This window comes from Cryptococcus neoformans, assembly GCF_000091045.1.
Source record: "Cryptococcus neoformans var. neoformans JEC21 chromosome 3 sequence".
Classification (NCBI taxonomy): Eukaryota; Fungi; Basidiomycota; class Tremellomycetes; order Tremellales; family Cryptococcaceae; genus Cryptococcus; species Cryptococcus deneoformans.
Genome location: NC_006685.1, coordinates 2044111 through 2058379, shown reverse-complemented (window position 1 = coordinate 2058379; position 14269 = coordinate 2044111). Strand labels below are relative to the sequence as shown.

The window sequence follows — 14269 nt, the reverse complement described above, 5'->3', positions numbered from 1 at the left end:
TTTTTACTACAGAGAGCCATAAACAACGTCTCAAGTTCACATCATTGATCGTCCACCATCTCTAACTTTGCATACACGACTGCATCACACCAACATGCCGCCAAAGAAGAAGGCGGGAAGGCTTACAAAGAGCCAGTCAGCTACTAGGGAAGAGGCGACCAGAAAAACGGGTCGGCCTCGCAAGGCCCGCGAGCTGTCAGACGGAGCGGGAACAGCCAGATCCAATGTCGATCCTCGGGCAGCCACAGCACTAGACAAAGCGTTCCGAGATAATAGATCAGTAACCTTTGACCCCACCTCGGACGAATATGCTCCTCAGAGAAAGGCATCAAGGCAGAAGAACGCGAGGCATTTGATACGATCATCATTGACAGGGTCAACCGTATTGACCATGACAGTCCTGGATCGAGTTGAGATTTTGGCGAATGTGGCCGGTGATTGTCTCCTGACCCTCTTGATGAATGGGTATCCACCAAGGAATAGGAGAGATAGTGCAGTGGATGAAGGAAAACTGGCGTGGGATGGGCTTCATGGTGAGCAATATTGCATGGTTCTTGTGACTGACTTGAGACAGCCCTCAAACAATCATACATCTTCTCGCCTTATTCTCCTCCCTTCCCTCTCCCCGAAGACGTCCTTTCATCTCTCTCCCCCACTACTTCGGCCTCACTTCGACAGAACCCTCTAGCGCTCAACCGAGCTGTTTACTTGTCGAACCTCGCAACATTCGTCTGGCTCATCCTCCGCCCAGACGAAGCGGGGGATATCATGGCCCCTCTTGACGTCGATGAAGGAAACGACAAAAGGATCACAAGGAGTCGACAAGGAATCAATACGGAAAGAGAGATTATTAAGGGAAGAGTGAGAAGAAGGAACGCGTTGATGGTTGCAGCTTGGAAGAAGTACTGGACGGCTATCATTCCAAAAGGACAACATGGGAAGGAAATTACTCTTCGGCTCTGGCTAGATCTCGTCACTCAGGTATGTGCCACGTGCCTTTTATTTAGTACATCGTATCGCTGATTAGGTTTTAGATCGACATTACATACCGTTTACAAACCATCACTTCCTCCACCGAATCTGAGTTTCTCCCCCAGATTGATGAAGTGCTCCATGATGATATGTTCTCCACCTCTTCCATCTCCCGCTTCGGCCTCCCTTCTGACCAGGATACGTCAAATAGTGAAGGTGACGAAGATGAGGAGGATCACAAGCTCTACCTGCATGATTTATGGGGTGATCTTTGTGTAGAAAGAGAGGAGGAGTTGCCGAAACTGGAGCTGGAAGAAGCCAGGACGGCTTATCCATGGGAAGATTTTCAAAGAGGGATGCTGAGGTTTGTAAAGGACGAAGTATTGGGTGAAAGCGGGGAAGAGTCGTTGGTGAGTCGGCCACAAACGGGGTTACCTGGCAACAATAGCTGACAATTTTGCTTAGCTCACGCCGGGACGACGGGGTGTGTTAGCAGGTACCCAAACTCAAATGAATCAACCTGCGAGCGAAAGTGAACTTGACAGTGAGCGCGAGGAAAGCCCTGAACCATCTCAAATGACAGCCCAAGCTCCCAACTCGCCTCTCCGCTCATTTGCTGCTCGGCTGGCACGAGATAATCCAAATGCAGGCGACGACCCCATCGACTTTGATCTCCTTGATGAAATAGCTCGTGAGCTAGCCGCCGAGGAATCAAACGAAGCCGATGCTGCATTTCCCCCCATTCATGGCGACCGCAACGGTAATGGCAATGGCGAAAATAACAATAACCGCAACTCTCCAGAGACTTCATCCACATGGGCAATCAACGAATCTACCCCGGTTCCTTCCCGTCCATCCTCTTCACGTCCTCTATCCCATGAAAACCAAAGCACGAAGGTGAAGGGAAACGAGAGAAGCCCTCTAAATCTGTTTGGCAAGAGGTTGAAAAAGAGTGGCTTTGAGTGGAATAAACGACAGGAAGGGGCAGAGAGGATCGAGTGGGAGAGCCAGAACCAGAGCCAGAGTCAGGCGTCTACTCCGCGTGCATCGCGGCAAGCTCAAGAGGAGATTGGAAAAGCGACTCAAGAGCAATCTGAAGGGACCCAAAAAGGGATTGAGCGGACTCTATACGAAGCGTATGACCCTTCTGATCTCTTTCCCGACGCTCGTCAATTCCAGCCTACCAATGCTCGACCAGACGAGGCGAATGAAGATAAAGGTTATTTGGAGGAAGACGTTTTGCTTGATTCTCGCCAGCTTAATCGTCCTCAGCAGCCTGTTGGAGAAGAGGAAGAGGACTATCAAGAGGATATTATGCTTGATGCAAGGCAGTTGGCCGCCAAGCAAGAAATGGAAGATGGAGAAGAGGGATACGAGGAAGATAAAGATCTCATGCCCGACCCTAGGCAATTTGCTAGAGCGACCCGTTCTCAATCGAAGGGAACTGAGAAGGCTGATACTCATGCTGGAATGAAGACTGATGAGGCCGAGAAGAAAATTGCGGAAGAAGAAGAGGAAAATGAGGAAGGAGAGGAAGGGCATGATTATAACGAATTGCTTGGTAGCCTTGAAGGGAGCCCGACAAGTACACAACCAGAACTGCCGGCGCAAACCCCCGCAAGAGATGGGGACTTCGTTTTCCATCCCATCCCTGATTTCCCGTTTGACGATCTACCACCCCAAGCGGAGATGGACGATTATGATGTTGAGGACGTCGCCAGAGCCGAGAGGGAGGCGGAATTAGAGGCTGAGAATGCTTGGAAGGGTTCTGATGACGATGGTGATGATATAGATATTGGCGTCGAGCGGCGCGGGATGCCAGAAGAGGAGGAAAAGGAAGAGGATGCGGAAGAGGAAGAGGAAAAGGAGGAGGAAGAGGAAGAGGAGGAGGAGGAGGAAGAGGAAGAGGAGGAGGAAGAGGAGGAGGAGGAAGAAGAGGAGGAGGAGGAAGAAGAGGAGGAGGAGGAAGAAGAGCCTACTCCCAAAGGGAAACGACCTTACTCCTCTGCTTTTGCCTCCATTTCATCTTCCGAGGACGACGCTGATCGTCAGCGTATACTCTTTCGTCGTCGAAAATCCTCTGGAACATTGGCGTCGCAGAAGAAACCGACACAGTCACAGTCCTTGCAGACCGCTCTCTTCTCTCCCCCTACCTCGCCTGACCGTTTCCCTCCGAATCGTCAAGCTTCTGCCGGACCTGGGCCCTCTACCATACATAACCGTCATGCTGCCGCCCAACCTTCATCTTCGACCCAATCACTGGTCCTTGAAAACGATGAAAACTCTTTCCAGAGGGAAGATGACAGTGACGTTGCCGCCACAATCATCGATGAGAGAGATCCATTCCTTGTCGACGAGGACGGCAACCCTTTAACCCCGAGCGAGGAGTTCACTCTTCCGGAAGATAGGAATAAACAATACGTATTCTTCGAATCAAGTTTGCATGGTCAAACGTCGCAGAAAGGCTCGAGGTATATCCGCCTCAGCGGTCCTCGCAGATGGACTAAAGAAGAAGAACTCTTACTGTGGCGTACTGTACAACGTGTCCCTGCTACGCAAGTTTACCCCCTCCGAGTTGTTTGGTACCTCCACGGTGACGGTGGGCGGCTTAGCGAGAAATTGAAATGGTTCAGTGTGCAACATATGAAAGATAAGATGCGGACGACAGTAACGAGGAGACTTAGGGCGGGCGAGCGCGTAGAAGGGAATGCGAGAGCTTGGGCGCCGCTAGGAAGTAAGGAGAAGGAGGATTGGGATGACGAACAATGGGATCGGATGCATGGCAGGGCGTTGCTGGCGGTTCAGTTGGAGAGACAGGAGTTTGAGAAAAGAAAGGAAGCGACACGATTAAGGGAGGAAGAGAGAGAGAGAAGGAAGGAAGAGAAGAAGAGGAATGAAGAGGAGAAAAGGAGAGAGAAGGAAAGGAAATTGCAAGATGAGAAGAGGCTGTTACAAGAGGACAAGAGGAAACGGGAAGAGGAACGGAAAAAGAAGAGGGAGGAGGAAAAGCGAAGGAGAGAGGAAGAGAAACAAAGGAAAAAAGAAGAGAGGGAGAAGAAAGCGAAAACTAAGAAGGGTAAGGGGAGGCAACATAGCGCAAGTGAAGATAAAGAGAGTGAAGAAAATGAGAATGAAGAGCCGCAGGAAGAGCAGCAGGAAGAGCCGCAGGAAGAGCCACAGGAAGAGCAGCAGGAAGAGCCGCAGGAGGAAATGGATGAATTGGAATCAAGTGTCGACGGATCCGATGTAAGATGTCCTGTCATATGTTTGTGGAAGAACCATCCGCTGATAGTGTTCATTTAGGGGAACGAATCTTCCTCAAGTCCCCCGCTTTCCAAACGTCGAGCTACCCGAGCGAAGCCCTCCAATGACAACCCCGGGCGCAACACCGAGAAGCGTTCAAAAGCCCAAAAGGGCTCTGACGCTGCTGCTACCACACGGTCATCCTCTCATACGAATGCAAAGGGGCCGTCATCGCGGTCGAAGAGGTTGATGATGGAAGCAAGGAAGAGTCATGCGGCTGCCAATTCGTCGGAGGAGGAGGACGACGCTCTCGAGAATGAAGCTGAGCAAAGTACTTCTCAGCCTCCGGCTCGGTCAGCTCATTTCAAGACTACAGCTGCTCGGAAAACAGCCGGTCAACCGGTCAAACAAAGCCAAGGAGCAGTGACTGTACGAGCTGCTCGTAAAACTACTAGCAGTGCAGATGGTGGCACCCGCCGACCCGTCAACTCAACCCATACCTCTAGGTGCTTTTCACCATCCAATACTACGAATCAATCCACCGCGAAACGTACTCAGTCTGATCAGGAGGATAACCTCACTACGGAGAAGGGGGGAAGGTCAGAGCATGGGTCAGAATCAGAGATTGATGAATTGCAGCAAGAGCTCGAATTGGAGTTGGATTCGGAATCGGAGGTTTCCCCTCCAGAGTCGAAAGAAGAGATGGTGGAGGAGGATACCATTCATCCGCTTCTAGCACAGGGCTCGCATGCGACTGCGGGTTGGCCTGTACAGATCGACTCTAGCGCTCAGGCCACCCATGTCTCCGGTACCCAGTATACAGATGATGCGGAGCAGGCCGAAAGGCAATGAGCAGGTAAGGCGGGATGTTGGTTTGAAGGTGCGGAAGATTGAGGCGAAGTGCGAGAAGATACAATGTTTCCTTAGTTCACTTAATGTCACAATGTCCGGGTTATTATGTTTATGTTATGGATATTGGGTTTTGAATGGCTGCCGGTCTGAGATATTATACTATATGACCTGATTAGGAACAGCGCACTGCCAGACTGGACGTTGTCGCTGACGTATGTACATCTGCTTTTGTTGATTTCGCGCACATTCCGTGTCTAGGTTCACATCTTCGATTTTGTCCACGTTGATAGTATACATTTCACTGCACTTTCACGCGTAAACGGGGTATCTGGGGGGACAGGATACGCTGCATCGCCTTCTCAAGGGAATGATCAAGGTTAAGGCTATGACCATGCGTCTGTAAATTTTGGGAGCTGCAAAATATGCGTCAGTCACGTTTTCGGGTCTTTCATTACTTAGTTTATAGTGCTGACCGAATCAATAGAGATAAGGATTGGCTCCTTACAACCATGTCGGTTGTCGGACATGGAGTCTCCACCGTCATTCTCACACCAGACGGAAAGTCTCGACCCAAAGGATCAAGCTTATAGAAAAGTAAAACAGGACACCGTGGTGGTGGAAAGATTCGTTAACTGAGTGAGATGCTTCCATTTTATCAGCGAGATGTGTTGGCTAATCAAAAGCTCATGTGTGATAACGAAAATAGGATTCCATGGGCAATGGGATGTCTCTCGCAAAATGGCCACGGTCGTTCCTCTGAGATTTGCGACCCTTAATCCATACCAGGATAGTTGGATTAAGTTAGGCGTTTGCGCTGGAACGGTCGAACAGAACCAATGAGGTCACCTTCTCCAACATTTCCAGTGACTCTAGAGTCAATGGATGTATCGAGAGACGCCTTCTGACACTACCTTTTCGACGGTTCCATCGTTCTTATCGCAACGTTCTCTTCAATTAGGGAACTCTAGATAACCTTCCAGAAGATGAGTTTCAGTCTTCCATCGCTTGCGTTCAGCGATCCAGGCTTCAGATCACAACCACACAACCCGTGCTGCCAGACCTTCCAGGAGCCAACAAAAGAGTCTAATGCCACCGTCGTTGCACTACCCAACATTATTATGACATACCATCGTTGTCTAATGCAATGATCCAGACCTAAATACTTTCAGTCCAGTGCTGGTATTAGGATGGGCCGCAAACACAGACTTTAACCTCTGCAAGTCGCCCCATGAAGTTCTAAGCTATGTTGCAAAATATGCTTCGAAATCGGAAAGAATTCGGTCTTCGTGCAGGTGAATGACCATCCTCCCTCTCGAAACACAGTGTCAGTTGAGTTTCGTCCTATTTGTCACATCAGCTCACAAGGACGACATGGAACTTGACGCTTGTATGGCAACTAGGAGGGCCCTGACTTGCATCAAGTATCTGGAGACGAAGTTTGAGACGAAGTTTGACCTGTCAGACTTCGTGTTCCAGATGGGCTTGATACTTGAGAAGATGCTCCAGAAGAGCGGCTAAGAGGATCTGCTTATGGTTCGGCTACTTGAGCCCATTCATGGGAGGCGTTTCATATGAATTCAGTAATAGTCGACTCTGGATTGTACTTGTACTTGTACAGTGGTGTCCGCTCAACCTGAAGATGATATTAATTGTTTAAACATCCTTTATCCTATTTACATATAATAGGCAAAAGAAACCAGACCAAAAAGAAAGACGAATACTCCCTAGAATCCAGTCCAGGCTATATAGGTTCTAGCTCCTACAGATTCTAGCTTTGTTTCGCAATTGAAGCAATCTAAGCTGCTTGTTGCTTTGCAAGAAGGTGAGAAAAAAGGTGATAGAAAACAAATTAGGAAAAATGTACGATTCAAATTGCTTGTTGAGAAATTGTAAAATAAAATAATGGAGAAGGATTAAACGAAAAAGACGAAAAAAGAGGTGTGAAAATAATTAAACGCTGTATGATTTAGTTCGTCCTTCATCGTTCCCTTCCATATGCAAAATGAACACACTCATTCTTCACCCCATGTTTAAACATGAGAAGCAGCAACCAGCTCCTCAGCATTGGCAATGACTTCCTCCACACTCATTTCCTGCTTATTATATTTCAAATTCAACACATCTCCAACTTCATCACATGCCCTGAGGACCATGTCCATATCATTTTTCGTGTGACTCGCCGAGAGACAGAATCTGACTCTGGAAGTGATGAGTGGGGTCGCGGGATAGGCCACGACCACGACGACGATGGGTGTCTTGTCGGGGCCGATACGCTCGAGCATCATACGAGAAAAGTAACCCATCTTACCGGGCTGGAAGATAAGAAGAGGAATGATGGGTGAATCCCGATTACCGTAGACGATGAAGCCCAGTTTGCGAAGACCAGAAGCGAGGTACCGGGAGTTGAAAGCGATACGGCGGAGACGTTCGCGGCCCTCGGTTCCGTTGAGTAAGTGAGGAGGGAGGGTGAGCCAAGGGGGGAGGAGGGAAGATGGGGCGGGGCCGTACACTGCTGGACGGGATGCGATGGACCATGTCTCGGACTTGTCGTCCTCTGTGGGAGGGGCAGCCAGGGGAGGGGCAATGCCCATGATAGAACCCATAGAAGCGATGATCTGGGTGAGAACGGCAGGAGATACGGATTCAGCGTACGCGGTAGCGTGTGATCGGACACGGAGACGGTCGACGAGTTCCTTGCTACCCGCGATGTAACCACCGGCAGCACCGAACGATTTTGTGACGGTACCCATCAAGACGTCGACTTCACGGGGGTCGATACCGAAATAGTCACAAACACCTCGACCGTTGGGGCCCATCGCACCGATAGAGTGAGCTTCATCGACATACAAATAGAACTGACATATGTCAGCGTGAATGATCTCATACGAACAGTAATGACTCACCTTGTAACGCTTCTTGAGCTCAATCAATCTGGGAAGATCAACCAAACTACCCTCCATTGAGAATAATCCTTCGACAATAACCAATATCTTCTTCCACGGCCTGTGAGTCCTGGGTTGGCCTTGTGAAATGACTTCCCTCAACAAGTTCTCAAGCACATCCATATTGTTGTGCTTGTACCATCTCATCGAAGCCCCACTCATTCTCACACCGGCACGGATAGAAGCGTGGTTGAATTCGTCGGAAATCACAAGACAGCCTTTACCAACCAACGCAGGGATCGTAGTCGAGTTGGTGGCATAACCCATCGAAACGACCATGGACGCTTCAACACCGAGAAACTTGGCGACGAGTTTCTCACATTGTAAGTGAAGGTCGGTAGTAGAAGCTTCATGTCTGGCACCGGCACTGGCAACACCGTATCGCTTAATGGCCATTTCGACAGCATCGGCGCAGCCACCTGTAGAAGAGGCGAAACCGAGATAGTTATAAGAGGAAACGTTCAAAGCGCGCGTTGTAGTACCAGTCAATTGAAAAGTGTTGTTCTGGTCGGTGGAGGAACGATCGTAGCAGACAATGGTTCGACCGGGGACACCGGTGGTAGGTCGCGCGAAACAGTCGTCGAGACGTTTCTTTAATCGACGGGTGTAGAAAGAGTCGAAGTCGGAGTTGAGCGCGGCGTAGCCCTGTACATGTTAGCCACGTAAACGAGACAAGGACTTACGTTCTGGGGCATCAAATGAGCGTATGAGGCTGGTGTAAACTTTTTACCGAAGAAGTCTCGAATGTGACCGATAATGATAAGCAGGATGTAACTCAAGTATGTACTTAGTAACACAGTGTAGGATGGTCTGGCATCGTCGGCATGAATCACTTCGTTGGGATTCCACTGATATCGTTAACCCAAAATCTTTCATTACAAGTCGTGCTACGCGCTCGGCGGTACTTACCTGACTGGTCCACCGCCAATTGGGATTGTTACAATGTCCAAACTCGCTATGCTTTATTGTAGTCTTTATTTGGATGAATGGCTTCTCCAAATAATTCTCATATACCTTTGCAATCTCCTCTTCGGTCATGTCCTTTGAATGTGTACCAGAGATAACACTCGAGGCATAGCTGCTTACTGTCGACAAATCCGAGAGCTCTTCCTCTGGCGAATCTGGCGTCGCTGCGACTGAATGGGCTGGTCGTGTGAGCACGCTGAGGAGAGAGGACCGGGCTGAGAGGTTTTCGTGGGTAGGTGGAGTAGGCGATGAAGAGCGAAGGGAGATGCTGGGAAACAAAGGGCGCGAAGGCGGAGAGGAGATGTTGGGGGGAGTAGATGTACCCGATTGGGGCCTTGCTGAGCGTCTGGTGGTGCGGCCCATTATCTCTGTCGTAAGAGGAGGGTAGGAAATTCGCCCTGCTCGCGGAGGTAAGAAATCTTACGCGACAGTTGACGCGACTAGCGGGAAGGAAGGAAGAACGGGTAGCGGTGGCGACTGGCCAGTTACGCTGGTGGGAAGCAAGAAGGAAGATGTAGGAAGACAGGTAGTAGAAGCTTCTAATAAGCGGGATGCGAAAAGGAAGCGGAAGATGAGAGGATGTAAAGGGGTCTGGGTGGTGCGCGCGGGCCGCCAAAGGACGACTGGGCGGGCAAGGGGAAGACATGCGTCGGCCACCGGTCGTAAGACAGGCATTACAAATCCGTCACAACCATATCCGGGGTATTTCTAATCAAATTACAACTCCCATTACGAATTTCTATCCAAACAAACACGGACGCGGAGCCGCGGAAGTAATCAACAACGCACAAACAATGTAAACAACCCCCCATTTTTCGCTTGTATAAAAAAAGGCACCATTTCAGGGAGCGGCGCTGCCCTTGGTGCGATAATCCCGACAAATGTGGCCATGCCGAGATGACCGCGTCCAGGGGGACTTATTACTAGCTCGTTCCGTTTCCTTCACAGTCCTAATGCCTCCCACCATGAATTCCTACGAAGTTAACAAAGATCTCAACATATCCTACCCATGAAACAGCAATTGAAACCAAACTGAAGTCAAATCAGAATCCAGTGTCATAGTCTGGATAAAATTTTAATTGACTATCTTATTTCTCTGTGCTGCAAGTGCATCGAGGATTTTAAGACGGACCTATTATTATTTCCTCGTTCCGCTCTTGATCCATCTAGTTTAATTGCACCTTGCGCTTCTTCCTACTCCTTGGCGACATATTCATATGCTATCTCATATAACCCTCAAATCGGCTATCTTTCTATGCTTCCTTTTGCATTGGACATACCGTTAAGCGACTTGGCGTGGTGTTTTCATATGCTGTAATAGCAATAGAGGTTGTAAACGATGACGCGACTAGGACGCCGCTCACATCCGATATAAGTACACCGATATAACTGATGATAAGATCGATCCATATCTTGAACGAAATCGTCTTAACCAGTAGTGTACGAAGGCTGTATGCCTAGACCCTGTTTGAAGAACACAACAGCTCCATTCCTTAGAACTTGCAGTACACGAGTACCCCAAAATTGGGCGGATCGCTCGCTATACACTACCACCACCACTAGGCCTACAGCCGGCAACGACAGCACGCCGTGCATTTGGAGCTTCGCCACAGCATCATCATCTTTTTCAAATCTCCAAATCAAGAGGTCTTCACCGCATACGCATATCATACCTTTGAGCTGTTGCTGTAGAATAAATCCTAGGAACATGACGACCGAGACAGGTAAACCTGTCATTCGCGTGGCCGTCATAGGCGCCGGGGCGTCCGGTCTAACTCAAACACAACAGTTACTCGAAGCTTGGAGTAGGAAAGCGGTCAAGACAAAGCTGGAAGTCGTTGCGTTTGAAGCTCGAGGAGATGTTGGCGGAGTATGGTGAGTTGTCACTTTTTGCCCGCTGTTCGGACCCGCTGGCCTATTACTGATGAATGAACTCATCCAGGTTATCGGAAGATGGACCCAAGCAGGCCGAGAGGACTAGCTTACCAGGCGAAAACGATAAGATGGACGATGTATTCTCTTATTCAACAGCCTCCAAGATATCGTCGCCGATGTACGAAGGTTTGCGAACCAATATCCCAGCTGTAGGCATTGCCATGCTGCAACCGTTGTCTGGTTAAACCCAAGTCGCTGACCTTGAACTAAATAGCCTATAATGGCTTTCAGAGGGTTTAAATTTCCGGAAAAGACGCCTCTTTTCCCAGATCGAGGTGAGAGACAAGTCTAACGATACATTGTGTTATAGAGCTCACAACGTTAACATGAGTAGCCGCTGTACTGAAGTACCTTCAGGACTATGCCAAAGCATACGAGCTCCTCCCTTACATCCGTTTCAACACTCGTGTAGAGCGGGTCTACCTTACTTCTACTACCCGTGGCTCTGATAAACGAAGATGGACGGTCGAATCTGTATCTGGCAACTCTAAAACATCCGAAGAGTTTGACTATATAAGCGTGTCGAATGGGCATTACAGCGATGGATGGATACCCAACACACCCGGCCTCAGGTAAGTCAACCATTCCATTTATATGTTTTTACATCCCTGCTTTTTCATTTACCTGTTTCTTGCCGTCTCCATCACCTTTAAAACAGCTCATTCCCAGGCCAAATCATCCATTCTAGATTCTACCGCAGAGCCTCCGACCATGCCGGCCAGACCGTCCTCGTCGTCGGATCTTTTGCATCAGGCGGCGATATCTCCCGCCTCCTCGCTTCCCACAATATCGACAAATATGATCCATCCGGCCAACCATTGAGCCGTTCGCTCACCCCCGACCAAAAGTTAGATGATTCTTCCTCTTTGAAAGCCGCTACAGGGGAAAACTTTATCAAAGTTTACGTCTCGTCGTCTGGCGCTACCTCGCACTCCGTAAGCCCTGACGGACCCTGTGCTCCATATATCCACAATCTGCCCCTCATCTCCCATCTTTCACCGCCTTCTTCCGCCTATCCTAAAGGTGTCATCCACTTTGAAGACGGACAACAGCTCTCAGGGGTGGATACAATCATCTACGCCACGGGGTACAATTTTGCTTACCCTTTTTTCAAGCGTGCAGACAAACCTTGGGATGAGGTGGATTTGGTTGATGGGGTGATTAGGAGTGGGGAGAGGAAGGGAGGTGAGGAATGGGAGGAGGGCGGGGTAAAAGGTTTGGGAATGAAGAAGCTTGATGAGCTGTTACTGTTTCTGAAAGGAGATCGCAGTATCGCCTTTCCTGCTCTCTGTGAGTTTTCGTTTAGCGCATAAGGCTCAGTTTCCCATCTTGGGGTCCTACTTCTTCCCATATCACAAAACAAAATGGGGCTCTAACGGTTATACCTTTTACAGCCTATCAAGTAGTTCCCTTCCCTCTTGCGCAAGTGCAGGCTCGTCTCACCTCCCTCCTCTGGGCAAATCTCCTTCCTTCTTTCCCCGAACATCCCGCTCTACCTGAAAACCCATCGAACCCTTATTCCAAACAATCAGTTTCTGTACCATCCATCAATCACTTAGACGTATCATCTTTGAGCGCACCTCAACCCGATATCACAGTCACTGCTGCAGCAACACCTCCCACTACCACTACCAAAGTTTGTTCTTCCTCTTCACCATCAACTACCCCGCTCGATCGTAAAACCCTTAGTGCGAGACAAAAGCTCCTATTCGGCACACCGTATGAATGGACATACTCTGAATATCTCATGTCGCTCATGTCGGAAGCAGAGGGTGGGAAAGAGGCGGAAGTAGAAGAGCACTGGAAGAAAATTGAGCCTTGGAGGAGGGAAATGAGGGACAGAAAAGATTTGAGGAAAAAGACACTTGGATATTAGTAGCTTGAAAGTCGTGATAGGCATAGAAATAGGTGTAAGACGACGTTGGCTGTTGCGCCGCCCAGTGCCAAACGTAATGACCCGACGCAGACATAGATATAGCTGGTATCTAGATCATTATAAATGCTGATAACATATAGTTTTATAGAAAAGCGATACAAACTGAAACACAGTACATCGTGCATCAATCTTCTCTATCAAGGAATGATGCCCCCTTGTCATTCTCAATCTTCCGAGTGAAATTTGTGTACCATTGCTGGAATACTGAAAGAGGAATTTGTGTATCAGGCCTGCATCGTGGATCAGATATGTGCACTTCGTAACGTGAACCACACTTACGTCAAAGCTCCCTCCCCCCCGAAAGAATGTAAAAAGTTAAACAACTTTGTTTCACAACATATCAGCTCCTATTCCATCATTCGGATGTAACAACGTCCAAATTTCGACTCACGTTCCTGACAACCTTTTCAGCTACCTTGCCTACATCCACATTCTTCACCAGCTCTTTTCCCTTCCCATCTCCGCCTGTCACTCCTGCTCCGGAACCAGAAGCGCTCTGACTCAACCCAGCAGCAATAGCCTCCAATTGTTGTAAGGGCGCAATCTCAATACCCAGTTGCGCTGGTGGAGACGGTTGTCCGATGGGAGCGTTCGGGGGCAAGTGCGAACGAACACGGAAGATGGCTGAAGGCTTCGTATTTGTCAAACTGAATCACATGTTAGCATTCCGTGGTTAAGTGACAACGAGTAGGCAGGTAATGGACTACGGGAGGAGTCACGTACACTCCAAGGGGGATGTACTCTTTACCCGGCCAAGCAAAGTGTACAGATGCACCGAAACCTTCAGGAAATGGCACTGTGTAATTTATAAGCACATATCCTCCTTACTCGGAGACTTATACTGTGCACCCACCAGTTCCAAGTAAGAAGACAGTCAAGTGGTTGATCTCGTAGGGCTGTTCAAGGGGAAAGACGAAATGTGTTTCGTCACTGCCGGGGATAGTCAGGAAGTCAGTCATTGAGCTTAGAAATAGTACCCTATATATTGTTATGGACTTACATTTGTTGTAAGTTGGTCTGACTATATGTTGCGAATGAGCAAGGGGTGGTATAAGATGGAAGAACTTACACCAAACGTCCAGCAACGATAGCTCCAAACATGATATATTTCCTGTCTTCCGAGAGGTGTATGTATTTGTATATCTAGGTTAGATGAAGGTGTATATGAATGATCTAATATATGGTTCAGTCTTCCGAGAATGCAGTCACGAACTTGAGTGGTTATACGGGAAGGCAATACGTACGTAAATCGATCTCTCAAAGAACTCGAAGACGAGAGAATGCTCCAGAAAACGATGACATCAACAGTAGGACGCTCGAAAGAGAGGCGCGCATCTCCGACGGCAAAGTGAATTTTCGAAGAAGCCCTTCAACCACTTTCATCGAGCCCAGCGGAAGAGCAGTTATAAAATATATCTGGGAA

General features: G+C 48.7%; 4 protein-coding genes across 5 annotated transcripts; 2 read left to right on the top strand and 2 right to left on the bottom strand.

Annotated features, from left to right (window-relative positions):
- The first annotated feature begins 60 nt into the window (after positions 1–60).
- CNC07030 (hypothetical protein) lies at positions 61–5250 on the top strand. The gene is made up of 5 exons (XM_569854.2): positions 61–533; positions 575–981; positions 1035–1382; positions 1438–4218; positions 4276–5250. The coding sequence occupies exons 1-5, from the start codon at positions 95–97 to the stop codon at positions 5065–5067; spliced, it is 4767 nt and encodes a 1588-aa protein (XP_569854.1). The 5' UTR covers positions 61–94; the 3' UTR covers positions 5068–5250.
- A 1410-nt stretch (positions 5251–6660) lies between these two features.
- Positions 6661–9538, bottom strand: CNC07020 (hypothetical protein). Of its 2 annotated transcripts, XM_024658472.1 has the most exons (5): positions 8919–9538; positions 8693–8857; positions 7971–8654; positions 7080–7922; positions 6661–7024 (listed from the first exon to the last, which is right to left on the bottom strand). In XM_024658472.1, the coding sequence occupies exons 1-4, from the start codon at positions 9336–9338 to the stop codon at positions 7098–7100; spliced, it is 2094 nt and encodes a 697-aa protein (XP_024514326.1). In that variant the 5' UTR covers positions 9339–9538; the 3' UTR covers positions 6661–7024; positions 7080–7097. The 2 variants fall into 2 exon arrangements, with proteins under 2 accessions (XP_024514326.1, XP_569850.1); XM_569850.2 differs by having other exon boundaries at positions 6661–7922.
- Positions 9539–10381: 843 nt separating this feature from the next.
- On the top strand, positions 10382–12969 carry CNC07010 (monooxygenase, putative). The gene is made up of 6 exons (XM_569830.2): positions 10382–10850; positions 10918–11059; positions 11125–11185; positions 11245–11482; positions 11569–12200; positions 12305–12969. Exons 1-6 carry the CDS (start codon positions 10429–10431, stop codon positions 12784–12786), a joined length of 1977 nt encoding a protein of 658 aa, XP_569830.1. The 5' UTR covers positions 10382–10428; the 3' UTR covers positions 12787–12969.
- On the bottom strand, positions 11522–14059 carry CNC07000 (conserved hypothetical protein). Its single transcript, XM_024656911.1, has 8 exons — positions 13916–14059; positions 13847–13867; positions 13700–13776; positions 13570–13642; positions 13238–13493; positions 13126–13169; positions 12950–13076; positions 11522–12895 (listed from the first exon to the last, which is right to left on the bottom strand). The coding sequence occupies exons 1-7, from the start codon at positions 13945–13947 to the stop codon at positions 12971–12973; spliced, it is 609 nt and encodes a 202-aa protein (XP_024512502.1). The 5' UTR covers positions 13948–14059; the 3' UTR covers positions 11522–12895; positions 12950–12970.
- Between the last annotated feature and the right edge of the window lie 210 nt (positions 14060–14269).